Here is a 26,585-nt window from a genome sequence, read left to right on the forward strand (position 1 = left end):
TTTCTGATATTTGTTTTTTGCGCAAATATAGTCTTGGTTTCAAACTCGGATTTTAGATCTCACCTCATCCCCTCCCAAAAAAATGAAGCTCACTGATACAAAGAGTACTTCAGTATACTAATTTTACTGTTAAGAATTTTGTATGTGCATACCTTGTATGTGGCTATGTGTTCTGTAATTTGTATTAATACAAAATTTGCATAGTGTCGTTATCTTTATCTCGTTTGGGGTTAATTTGCATCTTAAGAGAAGTTTCTGAATTATGCTGCCTCTTCCATGTTCCTTTACAGGCTCTCTAATTCATTTTTTTTTTCAGTGACTGAAAAAAAAATCCTCTAAGAAAATCTCAACACTCTAGAAATGCCAAGGTACAATACAGAAGTTCCTGTATTAACAGCTTTGCAATTCTTCAGTTTTAACAAATTGTATTTCACTAGATGTGCTGTAATATGTCATGAAAGACACACTCATGTTGCATAACTGTGTGTGCTTTGTAAGAAGAAAATCCCTTTCTAAAACTCTGTTGAAACAATAAACTAGACAGCAGAGGAGTGGCACTCGGCAGTCTTGGGTAGTTTTGATTGGGGTGTGTCTGAGAAACAAATAGCTTTTAAAACCATCTCCTGTTGACATGTTCTAATCCTGTGCCTGGAAATGTCTTTCATTAGATTATATTGCTGTGGGTCTACAGTAAGGATAGGAAAGTCAGTCCACATTTTCATCTTTCTAGGCTTGCTGCCAATGTGAACAATATGATACTTTTCAATTCTAAATATAGTAGACCTGGAACATTGTAAAATGTAATCGTCTTCTTCCGGAGTCCTACAGGACAATCTTTATATTCTTAAAGCTCACATTTTAAGTCAATAATTTCTCCAGATATCATACTTGCATGAGTGAATATTTTATTATAAACAACATGACACAAAGTGAACATTCATTTGAATAATATATTTAAAGATATTTTCCTGGTCAATATGTAATAAAATGTAGTAGTTCAGGTGGGTAGCTGCGTCAGTATGCATAGGCTGCAAAGGAACAAGTAATAGGTTTATTCCATGCTGAAAAGAGAAGAAAGAAAACACAACGTTTTGGCTGTGGAGCCTTCTTCAGGTGAGGCTCCATGGCTGAAACGTTGTTTTCTTTCTTCTCTTTTCAGCATGGAATAAACCTATATATAATAAAATGCACATTTAAACCAGTAAATTACAATGGTCCAATGTAGACCAGAATTATTTTGCTAGTATTATCATTTATTTTCTTAATAGACATCCTGGGAGACGTTTGCAGTGTAAGCACAAATAAACACTATATAAAACAAAAATAATGACTATAAAAGTAATGGCACTGGTATTCTAAAAATGGAACTGTAAGAAAACATCATGCACATACAGGTAGCATGAATACAAAACAATGATGTAAACTTTATGCATTCTATGTTTAAAGTGCAAATTGCATTGTGGAATGTATTATAAGTTACTTAGGGATGTAATTTAGAGATGAAAGGTAACAAGTGTGATCTAAACAGATCAGCCTTCAGGAGAAATGGAAGGATGGAAGGATGGACAGAGACCAAGGTGTTCTGATTTCTTCATTCCACCACCAGGAGCAAGAGGTTCAGCAAGTGGAGGAAGGGAGAGGCTGGCAAGATAGGGTATATGGAGAGAGAAACTGGAGAAGAGTAGTTGAGATAGCAGTAGGGGAGAAGTAGGGTTTTGAATTGGATACATAGAACAATAATGAGAAAAGGGGAAGAGAAAAGATCAGAAGCAACAGGGGCATGCCAGAGAAGACATTTGTTGGATTTAGGAGGCAGCTCTTTGTAGAGGAGGAGGATGGGATGGTGGAGTTGAGAGGATCAGAAATAAAGAGGTCCACAATGGGAGAAGAGGAAGAAGGAAAAAGACGTTAGACTTTATGCTGATGAGAATGTAACCAGGTGGCAATGGCTGAGATACAAATAATGAATTTGTGAAACAAAGCCAAGATACAAAAGGAGATTCGAGCATAATCAGCACAAAAAATGATATGAAAAGCCACAGGAAGAGATTAAAGCACTAGAGGTGCAGGTTCACATTCATTTTCTAATGAACAAAGGTGACGAAAAATCGATATGAGACCGACACTGGTCTTGCATCAATGACAGTCGGTGGCCTGACGTATTCAAAACGGCTTTGAAAATCTTAAGGACTGGTGCACTGATTGAATTGAAAATTGGCAAATTTCATCAACATCCACACAATGCTGCAGGATTTGAACTGGCAACCTTCCAGCCACAGGCACAGATCCTTAGCCACAGAGCCACCGCTTTGCACCCCATGGTTACATCTGTCGTATACAGCCATACCTGCCACTTAACTTTACTTGGTGCATCACTTTACATAGTAGCGAAAAGGTCATTCTTATGCATCTTTTCTGTGCTACTAATATATAATCAATGTTATGCTCATTGCTTTACTACAGTATTTCATAACAAAGGAATTTACACATTCTAATTACTTTAGGAATTGGATATTAGTTCTGGTGCTTTATTGGTGATATAGGGTTGTATTGAGTCATTTCAAACATAATTTTAATTTTAAAAAGACTTTCAGACCTGCTATTCGAAAACAAAAAAAAAATTGCAATGAAAGAGCCTTCCCATGGCTAGACATGATCTTCATTTCTTTAAACAGTCTGATCAGCTTCCGAAAAGGCGAGCAGCACAGCAGGCACATAATTAGTGACTAATTAAAAGGGCACTGCAAGGGAATGGTACCGATGATCACTGGAAAAACCACTTTAAGGGCAATAGCACAGGGAATATCCACAATCACCTGGAAAATAAAAATACAAAATTAGCAGTGGTCCTGCCTGCTAATCATGTTGTTTTACAATCAGGTGTAGTAAACTGCATGTTGTCTTTGAACAACTTGGCATTTTAAGTTTAAAGTCAAAGAAAAAAATGAAGTCAATTTTCATAGTTTGTCAGAGATAAATATTCTTTAAAAGACCTTAGGTTGCTACCATTGTCCATTTTCAACCCGTGTCTTTAAACAAATTCTGATTTTTGGAAATTCCTTCTGATGTAAGACAAGCCTGCGCAACAAAGTACACTAAATATTAAATACATTTGCAAAATATTTTTAAAGCTGCAAATGAGTTGTAGTAATTCAATAGCAGATCCTTATTACCCATAAGAAGACTGCAGATACACACCAGTACTGAGTACTCCATTTTCATTATCTTGCAGTTCAGAACTGACATTGTTGTGTTGAGAGGGATGTCCAGCAGTCGCCCACACCACGTTTCTCTTCCACCAGCACTGATAGGCTTTCCTTTCACGCAAGCAATTTCGGTGGTGACTGTCTCTGTTTTCATAGTAGCATAGAAGGTCTGTATTTGCTGAAGGGCCGCCTTTGGCTTCACCTCTCGCGACGAGTGGTTTTCAATTTCCACAAAGATGCTAACTGAATCTCCTGCCAGCAAAAACAAACAAAAATTAATCAGTTTTATGTTATCTATTAATTTCATCAGTATAATAAAGAGGGAAAGCCAACCCTTTGTGAAACACTGGTCTTAACATTACAATTGAGATGTTACGTACATTAGGACACACCTGACATCTATTAGCATTGTTAGTCTAGTTGATTACAAAGGAATTACAGCTAAATTATAACAGCAGGTTCAGAATGCTATAGAGTGCATAGTTCAATCGCAAATCAGCTGTAAAGGCAATTTGGTGAGCACGGCAACTGTATGTCTGCTGTATTTCTATTCATGAGAACTAAGAATTTTAGTAGTACTGTCATACAGTACTGTTTACCTTGGTTAATAAAATCTGGTAAGTCACTTTCATTTTCGGAATACCACCTCTGCATTCTTTATGCAGAGCATTTCACAATGATACCAGGCTCTGTTTGTTAAATGCCAAGTACACGCGAGCACTTCCAGTCATTAGCTAACAATATACGGAGCTGGCCCAGTACAGGTACCCGATTAGATGACTATGGCGACATAAGAAGATCAGGTGGGGAGCTGTGTCAGCACGCGTAGGCCGCAAAGGAACAAGTAATAGGTTCATTCCATGCTGAAAAGAGAAGAAAGACAACACAACGTTTCAGGTGAAGACACCTGAGAAGGCTCCACAGCCGAAACGTTGCGTTTTCTTTCTTCTCTTTGCAACTTGGAATAATCTCTATTACTTGTTCCTATGGTGACATAATACAATTATCATTATGCAGTTCAGTCTTCATAGATAGCCACAGGCTCCACACCAAAACAAAAAACATTTAATCTACTGTATGTTGCTCAGTCCTTAAATTATGCATTAATATTCTTTCACTTTTTAATTGCTTAAGATCAGATCCAGATTATTATCAATACAAATTCGTTTTACTCGGTAATCCATACATTCAAGAGGGGAGCCTTGTCAGCGTCAGCATGCATTAGCTGCAAAGGAACAAGTAAGGGTTAACTCCCTACTGAAAAACAGAAAGGACAAACACAATGTTTTGGCTTCTGAGCCTTCTTAGGGTATAAGAGAAGCTATTAAGCAGGTGTGCCTACAGGCAAAACATTCTGTTTCTCCTTTCTATTTTGGACCATGGAATTAACCTCGACTTATCCCATACTTTAATAATTACGCATGAATTATTTCTGTCCCTCTGTGGATGTACAGTATGTTTACAGGAAGAAACATTAAAACAACCATGTCCTTAGTAAGTGATGCCAAGTTATTGTGGTGTCCTTACCCGGGGTGTAACCCTTCCTTTCAATTCTGGCACTTAAGGAGACGGGGCCTGAGGAGCAGAACCAGCAACACAGAGTCTTGTCGGCTGTAAGTAGCTGTGGTGCCTGATTGAAACAGGGCAGAAAGGTTAACGCTAATTCACTGCGCACTGCAAGAGAAGAGATATAGTGAGGTTGAATAAATGAAATGGCAAGGGCTAGATGTTCTGTAGAAGGCTATATCTGTGTTTCATCTCACCCAGAATGAGGGGCCAGTGGTAGATTGGATGATTTGCAACACCTATTTTACAATGTTTTCAAATGGCCAATAATATAATTTCTGGAGAAGTAATGTGAGAAAATAGAAGCGACATTTAATAAGAATGGTCCATTAAAAACAAGTGATACATGGTGTCAGTTTATGCTCAGTGTCTACACTAACTTGTTAGGAACTGAGTATGTAAGTTGCCATTTAAGAAGGACACAGTAATTATGTTTGTTTTTTTTACCACAATTGTATAGGCATTCCAATTATTGTCTTTCATGTTATTGTTTTGGAGTGTTTATATGAAAACTAGATTCACCAGAATAACAAGTTTCTAGAGAGGGAATGTCTCTTCTGCCCATTACTGAAACTACAGTACAGTCCACCCAAGCTTTAAGGTTTTAAGTTTTTTTTTTAAAGCTTTAAAAGACCTACACAAACTTCAAAGGCATTTATTACACATACGGTATTCCTGTAAGGGACAAATCCCATTTAAGGAGGTAATACTTGCTCTCAATTCAATTTATGCTATAGCTATACAATCCATTCTCATTTCGCATGAAACCATTTTATTACATTACTGCGAGAACTGCATCTGAAAAATGTCTTAAGGCTCAGACTTTTAATGGCGTTGTCTTAAAATATGATCAATGACATTCGCCTTTTCTTTTTTTCATTCAGTGTAGACAGAAGAGCCCATCAATTCGAGAGTGAAGTGCTGAGTTTCCAGTTCAGATCGCAAAGGCCCTTGGAAATTCATAAATCACTTTAAATACAGTGACACTGCCTTGCAGCAGATTGCAAAGTCGGGTAAGTTTTCTGTTTACCCCCAAAACAAATGACTGTAAAAATGTTCAAATACGGATTTGCAGCGCCTGCCAACTGATGTGACAATTTCAATAAAGCATGAAGGAACGCTGCAGGTGAGCTGTGCAATAAATAAATGATTAAATTACATTTCACTAGGAACAGCACCATCCAAGACGTAGATGCTTTCTGACTATTTGGATTTATTGTGTGGGACAGATTTGGTTTAACCTGCTTGGTAAATGGGTAGCCTCCTGGCCACAGGACGAGGAGGCCTGAACCCCATTCAGAGAGGAGTGAACCAAGGAGTGGAGGACTGCTTGAGACAAATGCGAAGGGAGGTGTTTGTGTTCTATATATATATAGCTGATTTCCATAATGATTGTTATTAGGTACAGCTGTGTGACATTCACGTGTCATCGTTACCCCTCCCGAACTTCAGTGATTAACTTCCATGAAAATACAAGCATTTCCTGCTCTTTTAAGATCATGCGAAATGAGAACTCCTCCATTCTTTTCTCTATTTCGTCTCACAGGAAAATCTGAGACTCATAACACTACTTACCAACAGCTCAAGGCTATTGACGTCAATATGTTTGACAACAGCAAGGTCCATCTTGACAGTTTTGGACAGATGCCATGGTCGGTGTAATTTTGCTTCCAGCCAGTATCTCACACTGCCATGACATCCCTTAACGGAAGATGGCAAATCTCTGAATCAAAACGAAGGAAGTGGTCACAGAACTGCCTTTTTTTATGTTGTTGCTGTTGTAAGAATGTGCTTTTAATGATATTTTCTTGTTTTCTCATTTTTTAAGAAAGAAAATGATCAAGCATTTTCGAAGGAACACACCACAATTTTCCCACACTTCTTGTGCAAAATTTAAAATATTGCTTTAAAATAGCTTTTTCAAGTTAAAAGGCTAAAGAACAAACCCAACTGGCACATTGTGTTAAGGAACTATATGTTTCTCTAGTAATTTTTTTCTTGGTCAGGAATTTATGCATCTTAACTTGAGAAAAAGAGGAACTTACTCATGTGGAATTTGAAAAGTAAAAGGGTACACCTGGGTTCCTGACAGGACGACGTTGTGACCTAAAAGAAAATAATTCACATGTAGATGACAAAAACAGCGAGAAATCGATGGATTGCGTTTATGCCAAGGAAAATGTATGAATTCAGGATTCCTTGACATAAAATAGAACGTAAATTTTGATTAGTTATCTACTTAAATAACTTAAAGACAATTTTAATTGTCTATTTAATATACTGTATATATATATATTAAACTTGTGGTCAAGAGGAAAGAGCGCCACCTAACTACCAACTCTAAAACAGAAAGCAAAACAAAAGCAAACCGACCAAAAGCCCTAGTTTCAGAGCTCCAATGAGATCGGGTTACAAAGTAGCAATGCTGTTGTCCAAAGACGGTAGTTGAGTAACAGAATGATCGTGATAACGACTAGGAACCTACTTGACTAGTTTTTAGGAGGAGGGTTACAGAGATTGCTATCTTTAACCAAATGTCTTAAAACCTAAAATAAACACTTCTGGCTCCAAACGTGCACCTCCTGACGTAACCACTAAGTCATTTTTAGGACTGCCTACCACTAATGGCAACACATCCCAAATAAAATATAATCATCTGATGGTGATGCACAGAAAATGGTAACACCCGGAAAACAACAAGTGATAAAGCAAGATCGTTTAAAAAAACACCTGATATCAGCAATAGTGCAATTGCACATCTAAAAATAAAATTCTCCTTTGTGCTGATTGTAGTTTCTATTCTCATTCTGACTTCAACTTTATGCTTTGTGAAAAGAATACACTATTGACACCTGAGCCTTGTACTTTATCGTGGCAAGTGACGCAGTCTCTTAAAAGCTTAAACAAATGCGCCGCCAAGACGTTTTCCTATACTTGTGATCTACGAGTTTAAATTACCCTTCCCCCCTTGGCAGTGAAAGCTGGGGGACTACTGTCGTCCATTACATCCTGATGCACCACCTGCCTGGCTGTCAATGAACTATAATAAAGATTTCCGAAAACAGGACAGAAGGCTGTAGTTTGTAACATTAACTTAAGGCAGCCAGCTTCAGAATGTCCTTGTTCACAAGACATTGTGTGCGAACTTGTTTGTAAACCTCTTTTCCGCCACTTTGTTCTCCATCTGTCAGCTAAATACCGGAAATAAATATGTACACATTACCCGATGAAGACTGTATTAAAACGTTTTTAATTTTGAAGTATTTTTCATTCGCAGAGTAGGTATCGTCATTTTCACCATTTCTTTCCGACCACCATACATCCGCGCGTCCTTTCGCACTAATCGTGAGAAGCTGTACATTCACGTTTCCTGTAACGTCGATAATCACACGCCCAGAGATGAAGTCTCCACTCGAGAAGGTGTTGCTCTCGTTTAGATAGTCGCAGCTGATGGTGAGACTGGTCACCTTTCCTTGCGCCATTATTAAACTTATTTAATTTTATCAATTTAAAAAAAAACCAAAACGATCCCTTCTTGGGATGTCCCTTCTTGATTTCACACAACTCTCAGTTGTATCCTTCTTGTAAAACAAAGATACCACGCACTCAATATTAGGAAATATTCCGGGTCAGGGTAGGCAGTTGCGACACAACACTTTAGAAAGGGCTGCAACCTGTCACAGGGCACACATACATACACGCTAACGTATGTACAGTACAAGCTATATACACCAGCCTACGCTCGCCAATGTGTCTTTGGAAAGTGAAAGGAAACCGGACCCCCCTTCGAAACCTCAAACGCACACGGGGGGAACATGCGAACTCTACACAGAAGGCGTCCCAGTTCGGAATGGAACCCTTTACACTTACAAAAATATATTACTTTTATATTCGTGCCTCCGTTTTAAAAGCGAAACCCTTAGCTGCCGTTACAGCACAACAGTGCAGGCGGAGCAATTGTTTTGGTCCCTAACTGAGCTGTACTTCATTTGTGTAACACAACTCTCAAAAGTTGACTAAGATCCTTAAGTTATTGTCATTTACTTTATCTTAGATAATTTTCTTACATCCCGTTATGGGTACATTATCTGAAGCTCTGTTAACAAGTTGACAGATATGTGTTAATGTAGTAAAACTATACTATTGTAAATAGTAAAATCTTATATGACGTTTGAAATCCTGGCATGTTAGATTTATATTTCGCTATGTTTTATCGGCTTCCCAGTTCACAATTGTTGTTACAGGTTGAATGGTGAGGACCGGCGTTTTGTTTTGCACGCCTGGATAAAGACACATCACTCATGTTCTTTATTGTGCAAAAAATAACAGAAACAGTCAAAACAGATGGCATTCGGTCTACGTACAGTAGCTCGTATCAGCTTTGAACCATTTAAGCTTCTTTAACTAGCATTCGATAAAATAGTATATTATTTAGTTACTATTATACTTTTTTAATTAGGAATCATAAGTGTTAAGCTCAACCAGTCTTACGATTAATTAAAAAATGATAATAAATGGTTAGGCAGACATACAATAGTGTCAAAATGTTGTTAGACATTTTTACGAAGTTCTTCAGTGCAAAGTACTGTTTTATCAACACTGTATGTGAAACTGCAAGGAGACCTGCACTATACTAAGTGAACTGCCTCACTACCCATGTTAGACCACATAAAAAAGGCCGTCTCCAGTTACAGGAAGGAATGTGGCTGTAGGCTGCTTATTAGCGTGTGTTTGTTTGAAATGCTGCTAGTCAGTGGCGGTAAACTTGTCTCAAGCAGGTCAGGTCTCAGGTGTTATTAATAAAGATTGACAATTTTTTTTCACGTTCAAGGAAAGACTAACGAGAATCGTCTATTGTTCCTAGTGAATGCATAAAAAGGTAAGATCTTTAGTGTCAGCTTATCGGTTTATTTGTAGGCTTGAACCTGAAAATCTCTTGTTTAAAGGAATTGAGACATTGTCATCTTGCGACACCCACGTCTGCCTTCATGCTTGGTGTTCATACTGTACATATCATTAATCAAGAAAATGCAATTTGCGAATTGTAGGTGATTTCAGCTGCTATATCTTTAAGAAGTTTCGATAGAGACGTTTGCTGGAGTTTTACTTCACGTTTTGACTGTTTTATGTGTGCTTTGAAAATTAGCTGTGCAGAAGTTGTGGTCAAAAGCTTTCGAAGTCTTATTTCCTCAGTGTCTGAGGTTATGTATTATACATATGTTCCAGTTCCACTTATCAGCTACAGCTTTAAAAATGTTTCATTTTTCTAACTTTACATTTTAAAATATCTGGAACAATTAGATTGATTAATAGCTCAATGAAAAGTAATAAGAAAATAAAACACGTTTCATTCTTTTTACTTTCCAGCAGGAACGTCTTATTGTCTCTTTGCAGCTCACATGCTGACACTTTTTTGTAATCCTGTTTTCTTCCACTGTAATTGTAAAATATAAACCTATCCGGCATACTGTAACATTGTTGGCTTAATTTATCGTAACTTAAACTATACGGACAATTTGTAGGAATCGGTGAAAATATGCTGGTTAAAACTTTTAATATTTCATAAGCACTTTGCTAATCCTGTCGCATTTTCCCATGAATGAAAGAAAACCACAACTAGTGTATGTAGCAACGTCGCTATATATGAAATACCCCAAAAGGAAGATCACTCCCAGTATGCAAATTATCGGAATATACTATGAATCCACGTTTCTCAGACTCAAGTCCGCGGACCCTTGATCAATTACTGGCCAATCACTGCCGTAACCTTAAGTAGCATTGCGATTTAATTGTATTCTCGGGAATAACCTAGAAGTTTCTGTGGCAGACTGGAAGCTTGAAGCTATTTGGTGGACGACAAAATGCAAAAGCATTTCTCATAGTTACCACTAACCGTCAATTCAAATGTGATTAAATAAATGTGTACCCTGGTAAAAGAAGAGCTTTTTTTTTTCTTTCATAAGACATTTCATGTGAATCACATTCAACCAAGTGTGTCGGTGCTGCTGTGTTGTTCATGACAAGACGGGGGATTGTGATAAATGTGGAAAGGAAATGCAACCAAGTTTGATTTTATTGGTAACAAACCTCTTAAAATAAACTGAGGTATTTAGATCTTTTGACCTTCTCAGGCCATGGTCTATTTTTTTAAGGCACAGAAAAAATACAAAGGCTAATTTCTCCTGCATATTGTCCTAAAGAACTTACCTATAGAAAAAAACAGAATCGCTAAATTATTCATCATTGTGAACGGCAGTTCAGTGGCAGTATTGCCCTCAGCAGTATTTTAGTTTTTGTGAAAGAACAGTAACAGAGGGAGAAAATGGGTGTCAGTAGAAGTGAAAGACAGATTGGAAAGCATCTGGGAGAGGTCTGTGCAGTTGCAAAATTCCCCTTTGTTTTGGTGAAAACGTTTATAATAAAACAATAATGATTAATACAATAATAACAATAGTAAAAATAATAAAACAGCAAAAACATTATATATCCTTTACTATTAAGGACACAAACTATCAGTGGTTTATTTGTTCAGCTTACCATTTAAATCTTACATACTCTTATTTATATATAGTATAGTGAATTGAATATGTATTTAAAGTACTATAGTTGTATGTATGTGCCAGATTATGTGTGTATCACAGACAATACTTAAGGTTTAAAACACTATACATGACTTGAAATGGTTTTTAATAAATATTATACAAGACTGTTCACGTACAGTATTGTCCAGCTCTCCAACACTTGTTTTTTCAAAATTACAGTCAATAAGTTTTGTTTTCAGCCATGTGATAATGCCATGGGTGGGACATATAATTAAGTCTTTATTTCAACAGAAAGTAACAGTCATTTTTTATTAAAAAAAGGTGTCTGATCAAACTCCTCCATACAATTAAAGGAAGGAAGTTCCGTTTTATTCTCAAATGCATTTATGTTGCACTGGGTCTTCCTTAATTTACTTTAAATAGCTTTGTCATAACTAATTCTGTAAAGATTTTACAAACCCATTTTGTAACGCTTCTTAATTTTTTTCGCCCTTGAATAAGAATAATATACAATAGTGGTTTTCTGCTACTGTGTTCTTTAGCTCATTTGTAGAGGGAAAATAATGTTGAAATGAGTTTCTGGATAATGGGGTTTCATTATTACAAGTCATGGCTGGTCGGGATTACTGAAGCCTTAGTACAAATATCTGCCCTAATTTGACTTCAAACATCTACATTCAAAATGAACACAAACAATTTAATCCTATTTTCAGTGTTATTTTAATATTAGTGACATCATGGAGGTACCAGTAAAATACATTGTTTCCCTTGAAAACATACAGCCTAGCTCTTTTAAAATTCTGCCTCATTCCCCTTTAAACTGGTTCTCCTTTAAACTGTGGTTTTGTATATCAGTCACAGACAGATAACTCTAGTTCTGAGAGACAGACGTGGTTTTGAAGAAAAAAATGTCACTGCCTACCCAGATAATGATCTTTCTGTACAACATATGTTGTGGCTTTCATGAACATGAAGACCTATGTTTATACTTGTTTTGTTTCACCACGTATAGAAATGTGAATAATATAGAAATGTAGAGCTTAGAAAGACACACATGAAATTAGTGTAGTACAAATTTGTCTTTGAACCTTTTCATAAATATGAAGATTCTGTTATTAAATCTGTGGGGGGTTTTTTAAACAAAAATGTTTTGAGTGCTCTGTGATATCTGACGTGAAAGAATCTACTTTTTATTTTTCAAAATTGTATTTTTCTCCTTTTAATTGCAAATGACAATTCAAAAGTCTGAAGTCATGAAGATTGCATCCTTCAACATCCAGCGATTTGGTGAAAACAAAATTGCTGACAAAAATATCCTTTCTGTTCTTATCAAGGTAAGACCCTGTTTTTAAAAGCCACAAAACTTTTAACAATGAGCAAGAGTTTCGTACATAGAATTATATTACAGGCAGTTTTGAATTTATCAAGAAGAAAAATATTATAAATGTGCATGTAATGTTTTACAAAATATTACATATTATTAATAAGTAATATATTTTTTATCATGGCAACATGGTTCTTCAAGCTGCTGTCTCACGGCTCCATGGATCTCAGCTTCAGTCTTCTGTCTGTGTGGAGTTTGCACGTTCATGTGCATGTCAGCCAGGCATGCTAGTGAGGAATGACAGTCTAATTTAAATACTCCCTTTTTTTTGTATTCCTACAATGAAATAGTGTCCCATCTATCAGTCATGCCTTGTACCTTGTTTTTCCTAAATAGGCTCAGTCTTCCCACAACCCACATATCCCACAAGAATTTGTGGGTTATCAGCAATGGATGCATGTGATAGACAATTTAGGAAAATAGTCCAAATGCAGCTTCTCTGTATAAACCTAAACCTGAACCTTCACATGTGTTTAGTTAAACATGGGTGCAGTACAAGCTGTCACCACTGGATGTCTATGTACAAATAGGATAGGGATAGAGGAGCTCCGTGAACTTGGCCCCCCTACAGACAGTACAAACATTCGTTTTTTCCTCATTCGTTAGTACTGCGTTTGTGCCGGTTTGTGTTGCTGTAAGTAGCATTTGTGCTGCATTCGTTTCCGAGATATAGCGCCTTGTTATTTCGGGTAATCATGTGACTATCTACAAGGATGTTTACAGGTACCAACAAACTCGGTACTTGAACTCCTGATTGTGATGAAAACGATGGGGGCAATTTGTTTTCCGAGTCTGTCTGGTCGGGTGGGGTGCATGTTTCAATATATTTCAATATAGTGCGTTTTTTCCCAGGCTGTGACGTCACTCTGTGACGAACAAAAAGCAAAGTCACGACCTCTAGATCTTTCAGTTGTGATCTTTTGATCAGTTGACCCCAGATATTGCAGCCTTTACACGAATAAACAGTGTTACATTTAGGGAGGAGTTACTATGTTAGTTCATTAGGTTAGGTATTTTCTTTTAATTTTTAACCATGTTCTCGAAAATGTATTGCTTGTGTACTCCTTTGATTGGTGAAGAGACACCAGTTTCCAAATTACCGCTGGTACAACACGAGAGCCCATATTCACATTTTTAGGTATTAGTTTCCAATATAATTTAACAATAAAAAACAAAATTGAAAGCACGAGCATAATAATATAATATCATACACTTTACATTTCTATTCATTTTTGAAGTACAAAGCAGAAGGTGTTTCCCCTATCTTAAATGTACGATTAAAATTGTTCAAATACCATGTATTCATTACAGAAAGCAGCGGAGACAGTTATATTGCAAATAAAAAAGTATTTATTTCGAAAGGTACGGGACATTGTGAATCAATAAAGACGTTAAAATACAAGCCGATGGTGTTATTTTGCAAATAAGTAAAGCATTTTAAAAATAGATTCTCATTGACTGTAAACACGCCGATCCACCTGCAGCTGCTGGCTTGAACAGCTCTCAGAGCCGCGATTGGCTAAACCCCCGAACAGTCCGGGCCGCGATTGGGTGAAGAATGAGAATCGACACTCTGATTGGGTAAAGCGCCACAGCAGAAGTTCTGTATGTACCGTATATGCTGTATGAGCACGCTGGATATACAGTAACACATACATTGGTTTCCAATTACTGATCAATCTAGAGAAGTCGCACTGAGGTCAAAACTGAATAGCAGACAAAAAATGCCATGGCATCCACAGCACGTTCACGACTCCGATAGCATGTCAAGATAGGAGGGCGCACATCACGATCACATCGCGATACCCATTGCGACTGGCGCATCACTGTCACGGCGCCACTGTCGCAACAAGTCCATATATCGCGATATGACATACGCCGACAAAACACCCCCGCCCCCATGTCGCGACATGAAGCCTGTATATCGCGATATGACATACCCCGACAAAACGACCCCGCCCCCATGTCGCGACATGAAGCCTGTATATCGCGATATGACATACCCCGACAAAACGACCCCGCTCCCATGTCGCGACATGAAGCCTGTATATCGCGATATGACATACCCCGACAAAACGACCCAGCTCCCATGTCGCGACATGAAGCCTGTATATCGCGATATGACATACCCCCCCCCCCCCCCCCCCCCCCCCGACAAAGTGCCCCGCCCCATGTCGTGACATGAAAGGCCCTATATCGCGATATGTTAAACCCGGTCACGCCCATGTCGCGACATGAAGCCCGTATATCGTGATATGATATACCCCCGACATAATGCCCCGCTCCATGTCAGGACATGGAATCCATATGTTGCGATAGGACATTCCTTGGCAGGATATGCTGACCCCATGTCGCGACACACAGTCCATATATCGGGACACGTCCTATCTGGGTATATCATATCCTGATATGAGACCTGTTGCCACAGCGGTGCCAGGGTGGCATGGAAGCAAAGCGCCTGTCGTGATTTACACTGCCGCAATATACATGCCTTATACATGGGGTCCCTACCATGACATGCTGCGGAGGTCTTGTCACGATGGAATCCCACGGTTATGCGTTTGGCAACAGCGTGTCACGGTAGGGAAAGCAAAGGAAAACGTAACGTATTAAATAAAAACCATAGATCTTACAATTACGGTGATTTTACATGCATTACAACCACAGGTTTATGTCATAGATGGTTAACTTGTTGGCATGCGTCATGTCTTAGTATTATTCACATCTAAGAAGGTAATTGATTGTCTTTAAAATGTTAAGGGTACGAGCTAAACTGTAACAGAGCGCTTGAACTCGGCAGACGGAGTCACTGGAGGTCAAAGTCATCGTGCATGGTCACACGATAACCGGAAAAAACAAGGCGCTATATCTCGGAAAACTAAAGCAGCACAAACGCTACTTTCAACGACACAAACGTAGCACTGATAAATGAGGTGGGTTTAATCGTTTGTGCTGTCTGTAGGGGGGGCAACTTCACGGAGCTTTTACCTTGCCTTTAAATATTCAGCGGACTTGATCATAACATACCAGAAGAACGTGCAGGCACGTATGGGTTTTAGAGGTTGGAGTAAATGCATAATATCGAGTGAGGCGCCATTAATAAAAACTGCGAAGGTATTAAAAAATTAAGTTCTGAAGATCTTGTTTGATCCTTCATGCTTTGAAACTTGTATGAAACCCACGAAATTAGTATTCTATTTTCGACGCCAAAAGACACCTAATTTGGAAATTCGTGACTTCCAACAAGAATTAACAGTGAATTATTATAATCGCATTACAGTGCTAACCAAATCATCGTATCTTTAATTGCAAGAATGGTCTGCTAATAAAAGTGTCAAATACATATTTTTTATGTATTTTAGCTCTGTAAACGTCGTTCACTTAAAAATACTGCAGGTCATTTAGAGGCGATCTGAATACTTATCTGTAAAATGCACACTCGCATCTATCCGTCAATATTACCTTAATGTTATTTATGCAGTCCAAGACTTGTAATTTGTTTACAGGAGAAATTTTAGAACCTCTTCGTGTTTAACTCTTACAGATCGAGCATGTATCGAGCTGCTACAATCAAACGCGTGCACTGGGAAGCTCGATACATGCTCTGGGAAGCTGGGAAGCAGCTGGGAAATTTCTTTCAATGGCACAAACGTAGCACTAACAAATGAGACCGGTTTGGTTTCCCTACAACAGGGAAAGGGGGCTGTAGGGGGGCTGAGTGACGTCACGACCCCGATAAAACAAGGCGCTATATCTCGGAAACGAAAGCAGCACAAACGCTACTTTCAACTGCACAAACCGGCACAAACGTAGCACTAACGAATAAGGTGGGTTTCATCGTTTGTGCTGTCTGTAGGGGGGGCAACTTCAAGGAGCTGGATAGAGGCAGAAATAATTAAAATAGACCCCAAAAAGCCTACTTTAACCATTCAAGCCAGGCACTTAAATACTTAACATTAGAGAAGAGAGTGTGGGAGAGGTGTTTGCACAGTTCTGTAGGTCAGGAATGGTGTGGTGAGAAACTATAAGATAGCAGAACAGATACAAGTATTTCCTGTTGTTGTTGTTGTTGTTGTATCCTTGTAATTGCCACAGCAGAAACAACATGCCAACCATATCAGTGGTCCCTGAACCAAACAAATGAGCAGAATAAAAATCCTTGACATTAATAGAGGGTTATAAATAATACTGTTAGGGGCTGTTGTAAGAGACTATTGAAGTGCCTTTTTTTGAATCTAGATACATTGGGTCACACCTGGCTAGTTTTAACACCTTGACACCTTTGCTCCTTTAAAAACTCAAACCATCTCTTTCTCTCACCCTGCCCCCTGGTACAATGACCATCTGCGATCCATGAAGGCAGCCTCTCGCAAACTTGAGCGTAGGTGGCGTCTTTCCGGCCTAAATGTACATTACCAGGCTTGGAGAGATTACTTATCTGATTATAAGGTTACCATAGAGTCTGCTAGATCCACCTACTTCTCTCACATCATTGAAAATCACCAAAACAACCCCAGACATCTTTTCTCCACCATCAACAGACTGCTCAAGCCAAACTGCCCTACCACATTACCTGCCTCATCACAACTTTGCAACACATTCTTAGATTTCTTTAGTTCTAAGATTGACAACATCCGGCACCACATTCTCTCCACTATGCATATCATTTCCATACCTCCTCCCTCCTCATCCAAATTCTCTGGTTCCCTTCTCTCCAGCTTCTCTCTTCTTGACTCAGCATCCCTCAACAAACTAGTTACACGGATGAAACCCAAATCTGGTTCAAATGGTTCAAATCTTACCTCACTGATCGCTGCCACTTTGTCTCTCTTAATGGGTACAGGTCTGAAATTGGTCTTGTTAAGTCTGGTGTCCCTCAGGGCTCAATACTGGGCCCCTTGCTCTTCAGCATTTACATGTTCCCTCTTGGTCAGCTTTTAAGATCACATGGCCTCAGCTTTCATTTTTACGCTGATGATACTCAAATATACATCCATACCAAACCTGACACTGACGTGGGTGTCTCTATTCTATCTAATTGCATCTCTGACATAAAAATTTGGATGACTCAAAACTTCCTTCATCTCAACTGCGACAAGACTGAAGTCATGCTTGTTGGTACCCCCATCAACTTCGTAAAGCCAGTCCTGTAACCCTTTCTGTAGATGGCTCTGTACTTGAGCTTCAATCAAAATTGAAAAACCTTGGGGTTAAATTAGATTGTGGCTTAACATTCGACCCACATGTGCAGCATACTGTCAAAACATCTTTTTTTCACCCTAGAAATATCGCAAGACTACGCCCTATGCTATCATTAACTGTGGCAGAAAAGCTGATCATTCTCTCAAATTGACTACTGTAATGCTCTACTCGCAGGGGTATCAAAATCTATTCTGAACAAACTGCAGTACGTCCAAAATTCAGCAGCCAGAATCCTGACCAGGTCTAGTGCAAGTGTTCACATTACTCCTGTCCTGGAGTCCTTGAACTGGCTTCCTGTCAAATTCCGTGTAGACTTTAAAATCCTCATGCTCACCTATAAGGCTCTGCATGGCTTGGCACCTCAGTACCTGTCTGAACTATTATCGCCGTACTCCCCACCTCGCAACCTCCGCTCTTCAAATTCTGCCCTCCTTACTGTCCCCCAAGCCCGTCTACATTGTATGGGTGACAGGGCCTTCTCCTGTTATGCCCCCAAGCTCTGGAACTCTTTGCCCAAGGATATCAGAGAGTCACCCTCTCTTAACTCCTTCAAATCCAGACTCAAAACCCTCTTCTTCAGAAAAGCATTTACTGAACTGGTTCCATTCTTCACCCCTCTGGTTTTCTTAGTACCACCATCCACAGTCTCCCCTATATATTGTAATTGTGTCTTATCTTGTGTACTCTCCTTATTTATTGTTATACTCTTCTTATTTATTGTTATTGCCATCCTGTAAAGCGCTTTGAGAAGCCACCTTTAAAGGCGCTATATAAAATAAAGTTTATTATTATTATTATTATATTAACATTTCAGTTCTTGGGAGCTTCAAAGCAAGGAGATGTTTGCTGAGGGGCAGGGTGGAAGATTCAATGATCAAAACAATCATAAGGTTTACCTTAGTTAATTAAGTTCTTGTTAAATGAATAAGAGTGTCAACGACAGTCTAGTAAGACAGCATAAAACAGGCATGTAGGAAAAAGAAAAAGACAGGAGGGACGACAAGGGACAGAAAGGCAGAAGGTGAGAGCTCCTAGTCCAGATCATCCAGAAAGGCCAGCTGGAGTGAAGTATTTGAACTTTGTTAAGAAAGTTCTCCATTCTGTTGTTAGGAACTGTGATTCCTTTGGCTAATAACTGCCTCTGCTGGTTAGTGTGTGTATTTTTAGAATAGAGAAATAGGTTCCCATTCATTTGGAAGCATCCGGGATTACAGATAATGAAATTTATCTGTATGTAGTTTGTTTTCTGTTTAGTTTAGAAGGCATATTTCTCTTCTTTTGGCCTTTTTAGGCGTTATATAAGTGTTGAACACTTGGTAGCCGTCTAGGTGGTCAGGATGTAAACCTCTGAGACGCCCTGTCACTACATTTGTACATAGTGTTAACATTTGTGTTGTAGATTTATGTTCTTAAGTGTTTTGTATTGTCATTGTTAATAAATGTTTGTTTAGCCCAGTGTGCCTTATTATCTTTTCATCAAAAGTGTGCCAGAGAACAAAGAACTTAGGTGCCTCTGAGACTTATCTGTTTAAGGTGTGACAGGGTTAATTAAGCAACCGTTCAGGTGTATTCTTGGCTAAATCTTTACAAGTTGAGGGTTATGATTATTTTAATTATGGATTTGTCTGCTCAGTCATTGTCTGATATTCAGAAATAGTTCTGGTTTAAATGTAGCAAAAGGTAATGATGGGGCGTAATTACTATGATGAGTGTTTTCAAAGTGTAATTCTGGAAAAACATTGACAAGTCAGTTGGTAATTCCATTGGCAATGGGCAAATGTCCAACACAATGTGTGATAATGGAGAAGAAATCTGCGTATTCTGAATCATTTTTTTGCTCCTTCTTCTTCCTAGACTGTGTCTCGGTATGGCATTATCCTGATCCTAGAAGTTGTGGATGTCAAAGGAAAAGCAATGAAGAAATTTGTGGAAGAGCTAAATAAGTAAGAGTTTGGGGCCTTGCTTTAAAATAAGAGTTGCTATAGGTACAGTGGATAGCAAGTGTCCAGTTTATTGCAAAGCAGGCAAAAGTTCATTTATATCACATGGGCAGTAATTCTGAGAGTTATGAGCGGTGGTGGTCTTTAATGGCTTCAGTCCTGCAGCTGCATATTCTGTAGTCCCCTTTAAATCACACCCCTCATAAATGCTAGGTTAATTGCGTAACTAAAAGCACAGGTGGGATAGAAAATCTTAATTTTCACTGAGGACTAAGAATAGGTAGCACTGAATAATAAGCAATTAGCCATCTCTTTATATAAAGGGGTTTATGTTAAACAGTGTAAAGGAACATACTGGAATGTTAAATCAACAATTAGAGCAACAATTGTAGTTGAAGTTGAGAGTTTGTTAAAAAAGTGTAAGAACATTTGTAAAACACATCATTGTAAATGTTCAGCATTGTGTATTCACTACAGCCTCACTGCTTTACTTATTAAGATGATGATGTTCACTGCTGTAGGACAGTCAGCTAATGAAGAGAAACATTTATGAAAATACAGGGAAACACCTGAACTGTGGTTTGCCTGTCAACAGGGCTAATAAGGACAACCCCTACACGATGCAAATCAGCACCCGCCTGGGAAGGCACACTTACAAGGAGCAATTCATGTTTCTTTACAGGTAAAGCAGACAATAAAACATCAGTTCGGGTGGCTCATGTGCCTCATGGCTTGGATATTACTGATTCAAACCCAGCCTGGGGTACAATACCAGGGGTTCTCAGAGGGCAATGCACCATTGCTGGGGTATCGCAGGGGTTTGGTATGCTGATACTGCTTGGGCTCCTAGGTTTCCCTACTCTGGCATCTGTGGCCAGTCTGAGGCTTGTACGCTTGTGGTGTCACTGCGGGATTCATGGCTGTCCTCTGTCCTCTGCTGTGTGTGCTCTCTGATCTCAGAGGGATGTGACATGAGGAGAATGGATTGGCACTGCACATCTGTAGGAAACATCTCTTATGAGCTGGTGTGGGACCGGTTACTATAAGCTAGAAGAGAATCACACTGGGTGGCTCCAAAAGAGGAAGATCAAAACTTTACAAGCGCAATAAAGATGAAGATAATATAATGCACTTCCTTCAGATTACTTAAATTGACCCTGGAGTGTGAAATTCAAGGCTGGTATTGCAAAACCGAAGTCTTGTATCATATCTCACTAACCACCACTTACTGGCTAAGTTCAAAGTCATAATCTACAGAGCACATCAAAACAAAAGCAGATCCGCAAGTAGAATATAAGGGATGTATCAGGACCAGCTGTTTGCTCTCAATCACTTTCTTTTACTCAGAAGAATCAGAAACACATACTGTACGTGTTGATCAATGATCATTTAAAAGTTTTTGGAAGTTCATTTAAATAAATTATGATTTGTGCAGTGTAATTCCACAGGTTGCATTTTTCAGATGTAATACTTAAATCTCTTATTTTCTATTTTAAAATATTTTACAAAAGAAAAAGAAAAATCATACAGTTTTGCTGAGTGCATTTTGCATTATTTCTCTGGTTCGGATCATTAAGATTCACTGACTGCATCTTAAGGTGGAAATGGTGTCTCTTGTATTTTGACTGTAAGGGAAGATTTGGTGAAACTGACTGGTTCGTACCAGTACGAAGATAATCAAGTGGGCGACGAAGATGCTTTTGCTAGGGAGCCGTTTGTTCTGCGTTTCACTTGTTCAAACACGGGTAAGTAGATGTCACTGGTTTCTATAAGGAAGAAATGAGACAACTTTCAAATCAGCTTACTGTAGCTGGAAGTTGTTTTTAGATGTAGTTTGGAATAATCCAGTTTGTGAAGTTAGTAAAAGCTCTTGCATCCCTGTCACCTCTAGTCCTTGTAATGAAGGTCTTTCCAGTGTTTTGCAGAAATAAGTTTCACGTAGGACCTTCTACTTTAAGCAATGTGTAACTTTACAGATGAATGAATCCTATCATTTCACTTGCTCCATCCAGTGTGCTTTTGTAGATCAATGCCATCTTCTTCCAATGCTGTACACAGAGTCTGTACAAAGGATTCTGTCTCAACTGTTGGCAGTAGCTCAAAAAAATTGGCACAATCTTCCTGTTTGAAGACCTAGCAGTACTAATTCACAACAGAAATGTGTTGCATCCATGTTCTCATCACTGACAAGTAAATAAAAACATATCACCAATATATGACAATAGTTCATTGTGTACATCAGTCAAAATGATAATATAGTACCCATAGCACAATGAGGTACACATCTCTGCTGAACAGAAGACTGGGGATCTAAAGATGTCGGTAGTTGGGGCATATGGTCATTCAAAATATTCTTCTCTGCAGTGTGCTAAGGTAATTCTGTTTCTTTTTGCATGCTGTAACATACTGTAGTTGACAGTAAAGTACTGAGGAAGTGGATAAAGTCCACTTGCTGCTTTTTTCTTTACTGCCATTTGAAAGATGCCCCTGAAACTCAACATGTGACGAGATCTTTCTTGTGAGCCTGCAGAGCACAGCAGCACACAGCACCATAAACCTCAGAATCGTTGCCACGCATTGCCCATAACATCCCTGTAGAACAGCAATATAATAAAACATAACAAAGAAAGTAGAAAAATGTTTCCTACTTTATTTTACAATTGCTGCTATTACACATATAGTTTTTAGATATAGTAAATATAACCATATAGAAATATGGAACAGATTAGGGACACACTCACACTTTAAGCAGTTAATAGCAGTTCTGCCTCATTAACTCAGGTCGTGATTTACAGTTATTATTTTCTGCTTTTCAGTTTCTTTTCATACACTTCACCTTCTATTTTAGGGGAGGGTAAAGACCTGACTACTTGGTCATTAAAGATCTCACGGCACTTTTTGAAAGAGTAAGGGGTGTTAATTATAAAGTCCATCTTAAATTCCACTATGGGCTTGGCCAATCTGACCTTCCTACAATTCCTTCTTAACTCAAGTTGTGAAGCATTTTCTCATTTCTCCACCTGACCAGTGGTGAAGTCAGGCTGGTGGTGCATAATGGCTGCCGGCACATGACCCAGGTGGATTCAGCACCTCAGAGGTGGCTAAACTGGATCTCTTTATGTAAAAGTCTTGGGATGAAAAGTGCTAAAAATATAAGGAATTATTATTAAACAAATGCGCTGCTGTCTAAATGTATTGTACATTGTATTTGTCCACGAAGAGTTAATGCTGTAAATCCATTGCGAGAAACTCTAATGTTTAATTTGAGAAATGAATTAATCTGTCTCTATTTTTGCGAAGTCCTCAAGGATCTTGTACTGATTCCTGTACATACCCAGCCCAGCTCTGTGGAAAAGGAGTTAGACGAGCTCTACGATGTGTTCTTGGCCGTGCAAGATAAATGGGAAACCGATGTATGTACTTCAGAAAATCCCTGAAAATACACTAAACGTATATGGTCCGAGCGACTTAGTTTTATCTTGGCAAAAATGTATTCAGTTAATCCAATAGCATACACATTTAAAAAAAAATCTACACTTTTTACTTTTGTGGTATTGTGAGATTGTGGACCTGCTCTACTGCTACACCTATGTTGTTACTATATTAACTTTGTAACATATGTTGTACTTACAGTAACTCTAACTCCAGTATGAAAGTATGAAAATCGCTACAGTATGTGTTGGATACTGTTCATCAGTACTAAAGCAGTACTAAGATTGTCTGTGTTTTGCAGAACATCATGATGTTGGGGGACTTCAATGCGGACGGGGGCTACCTCTCCAATAAAAAAATGAAGAAAATCCGCATCCGAAGTGACAAAAACTTCCACTGGTTGATTGAAGATGAGGTTGACACCACAGCCAATAAAGGAAATGACAACACATATGACAGGTGACTCTTAAGAGTTGAGAATGTATTTCTTTTTTTAATCCACTTCTGCCTCTCTTTTCTTAGATTTCAATAAGCTTCAACATTTTTTGTTTCCTTTCAAAACAAAAAGTTTAGGAAGGTTACAAATGTGTGAGGATAGTTTGTCCATTCTTGTTTGTTTAGTTGTTTTAAACAAATTTATCCCAGACTGTCTTCCAAGTGTTATTTGATGGCCCCCACAATAGTCATCTTCAGATACCCAACATTAAACAGTTTGTCCCAAAGCCCCATGACTCTTTTGCATAAAGTTTATCTCCTGTTTCTTGTGTTCTTTGTTCAAGAACTAAAGTTTTAACCTCTCTGTAATGTCATAACATAATAATAATATTTTTGTATTATTATTATTCCTTACACTTATATAGTGTTTCTCTGGACACACCACTCAAAGTGCTTTATGTGAAATGAGGATTCCCTTCCACTGATGTGCATCCGAAGTGTGCCAGTGTGCTCACAATAGATCAGCTATCAGTGGGGAGGAGACCGGAGTGATGAAGCAAGTTCATACATGGGGATTATTAGGAGGCCATGACTGGTAAAGGACAGGGGGAAATTTATTCAGGACACTGGGGTAACATTCCTACTCTTTTCAAGAAAGACCCTGGGATTTTTAATGACCACAGAGAGTCAGGACCTCGGTTTTACATCTCATCTGAAGCACGGCGCCTTTTTACAGTATAGTGTCCCCATCACTATAGTGAGGCATTAGAACCCACACAGACTGCAGGGAAAGCACTCCCTACTTGTTCCACTAACACTTCTTCTAGCAGCAACCCTAGTTTTTCCCAGGAGTTTCCCATCCAGGTACTGACCAGGCTTGCACCTGCTTAGAATCAGTGGGTTGCCAGTTGTGAACTGCAGGGTGATATAGCTGGTGCTACTTTTAGATTCATTTTGTTTGAACGTCAACTGGAGCAGGAAAGTTATGTGTAATGTACGTATGGAATTCCAAAATTTATAAGATTCCACATAAACTTTTTAGATGTTCTTGGAAGTTATTCACACACACAGCACACTGTCCATTTCAGAGTTATTCAGAGTATAGCTCAGTATCCCCATCCCGAGTCAAGGCTTTGAGAAATAGCTTATAGCCCTTTGTGAGACACTGGACATATTAAAACATAAAATGGTACAGTATGTTGTTTTTGTAGATCGGTGTCAATATCTTTTTTCATACACACTGACAAGATGGACAAACATTTCTAGGTTATTAGATTGGGTAGGGAATCAATTTGACCAAGCCATGATTCTGCTCTTCTGTAGCAACGTTTCCAACCAAAGCTGATCATTAGTATTAAAATCCGCATTACCATCCATTATCAGAATGTTTATTCTGAACTTATTAGAACATGCAAATGGCACATAGAAGGAAACCCAGTCCAGAACCAAGTCCAAAACCGAAGCATTGTTGTGTGCCACACGACAACACACTCTGTATTAATTACTTTACATTGCAGGGTGAGGTTGCAAGAAATGGTCAGGTTTTGATCAAATGTAAATACTTTACTACCGGTGGATTGCTATGAAAATAATAATCTCCTCTTTTTATCCCTTTTTAATTACATTAGGATTGTGGTTTATGGTGACGACATGCTGGATGCTATTGTCCCATATTCAGCCAAACCATTCAACTTCCAAGAAGAGTTTCAACTGACTGACGAAATGGTAGGGATCTTTGTAAGACTTTCAGCGAATTACATAACATAATGGAGTATTGGCACAATGCCTGAAAGGGCAGCAGATGAAGAAATGTCTGATCTATGGTGATACTGATGATAAATAAACTAAGAAATAATAAACCTGAAATCCTGCCTTTGTTACCTTATAGGCTCATATCCTCTCTTTAGATTCTCTGCTGACCTTGAAAACAAACTTTATAAAGAAACTGTGTCAGCTTCGGATGGGTTAGTTAAGTAATAAACAACAGATTTGTTTTTAATATTTATAAAACATCAAATGCATAACATAAATTGCAGGTTAAAAAAAAATCACCTGAAACACTATTTTCTTTCAGACTCTGAAAGTGAGTGATCACTATCCTGTGGAAGTTGAATTGAAGGCTACAAATTCGCAAGATCGCAGGTCAGGGAATAAAAGACCCAAACCAACTCCTCAGACTCAACCTGCAGCTCACCCGAGGGCTAGGAAAAAGCTCAGACAAAAATAGAAATATGCTCTCTGGCCAAAATATCAGGAACCTCCATGGAAAACTATACTGGGCCTTACTGAGTAATGATTATGATGAAATGTGATTTTTTATTTGCTTGGCCATTTTCAGGTTAACAAAAACCTTAAGCTCTTACATAATATTACTTACAAAATGTGGTGCCATGCAATAAATTAGAATATTTGCCAAATAAGGAGAAACATAAGAAAGGCCATTGTTTGAGTTTGATATCATCATCCATTGGCAAGCTTTTGGGACAAGTCTGTTATTCAGTAAAGTCACTTTTGTTTCTCCTTTAATTTCATGGCAGCTGCAGTAGTATTCAAACAAGTTCATGCCTTCATTTCCAATGTTTTTTTTTGTTCTTAATGACATAATTTTCATAAATATCGATTTATGTTTAAGTTTGTGAACATATTATTACAGTGGTTGACAAGCAAAAAAGTTTAAATCTATTAAAATGAACGTTTAACTCTGCACCTATTTAGAAATGAAAAAAATCTGTATGTCATTTCTGAGTATGAAACTATTAAAAACAACACAGATCCAAAAGGTACATGTTCGAATTTAATTTTATCACAAGCCAACAAAACAACATAATTCCATATAATGATACTTCATGTATAGTATTATTGTTAAAACTGTAGTATA

At 38.3% G+C, this 26,585-nt stretch overlaps 2 protein-coding genes across 4 annotated transcripts; one reads left to right on the forward strand and one right to left on the reverse strand.

The window, feature by feature from the left end:
* Positions 1-97: 97 nt before the first annotated feature.
* On the forward strand, positions 98-26,486 carry dnase1l4.1 (deoxyribonuclease 1 like 4, tandem duplicate 1). Of its 3 annotated transcripts, XM_088915288.1 has the most exons (10): positions 98-368; positions 5,657-5,785; positions 12,559-12,648; positions 19,755-19,843; positions 20,436-20,522; positions 21,473-21,585; positions 23,141-23,253; positions 23,574-23,731; positions 25,336-25,432; positions 25,782-26,486. In XM_088915288.1, the coding sequence occupies exons 3-10, from the start codon at positions 12,568-12,570 to the stop codon at positions 25,932-25,934; spliced, it is 891 nt and encodes a 296-aa protein (XP_088771414.1). In that variant the 5' UTR covers positions 98-368; positions 5,657-5,785; positions 12,559-12,567; the 3' UTR covers positions 25,935-26,486. The 3 variants fall into 3 exon arrangements, with proteins under 3 accessions (XP_088771414.1, XP_088771412.1, XP_088771415.1); XM_088915286.1 differs by lacking the exons at positions 98-368; positions 5,657-5,785 and adding an exon at positions 9,470-9,651; XM_088915289.1 differs by lacking the exons at positions 98-368; positions 5,657-5,785; positions 12,559-12,648 and adding an exon at positions 9,536-9,651.
* Positions 897-8,547, reverse strand: LOC148835362 (arrestin domain-containing protein 3-like). Its single transcript, XM_088915285.1, has 6 exons — positions 7,996-8,547; positions 6,818-6,878; positions 6,348-6,495; positions 4,734-4,836; positions 3,199-3,458; positions 897-2,816 (listed from the first exon to the last, which is right to left on the reverse strand). Exons 1-6 carry the CDS (start codon positions 8,252-8,254, stop codon positions 2,727-2,729), a joined length of 921 nt encoding a protein of 306 aa, XP_088771411.1. The 5' UTR covers positions 8,255-8,547; the 3' UTR covers positions 897-2,726.
* Positions 26,487-26,585: the final 99 nt, after the last annotated feature.

This window comes from Atractosteus spatula, chromosome 5, assembly GCF_055471065.1.
Source record: "Atractosteus spatula isolate fAtrSpa1 chromosome 5, fAtrSpa1.hap1, whole genome shotgun sequence".
NCBI classification, from domain to species: Eukaryota; Metazoa; Chordata; class Actinopteri; order Semionotiformes; family Lepisosteidae; genus Atractosteus; species Atractosteus spatula.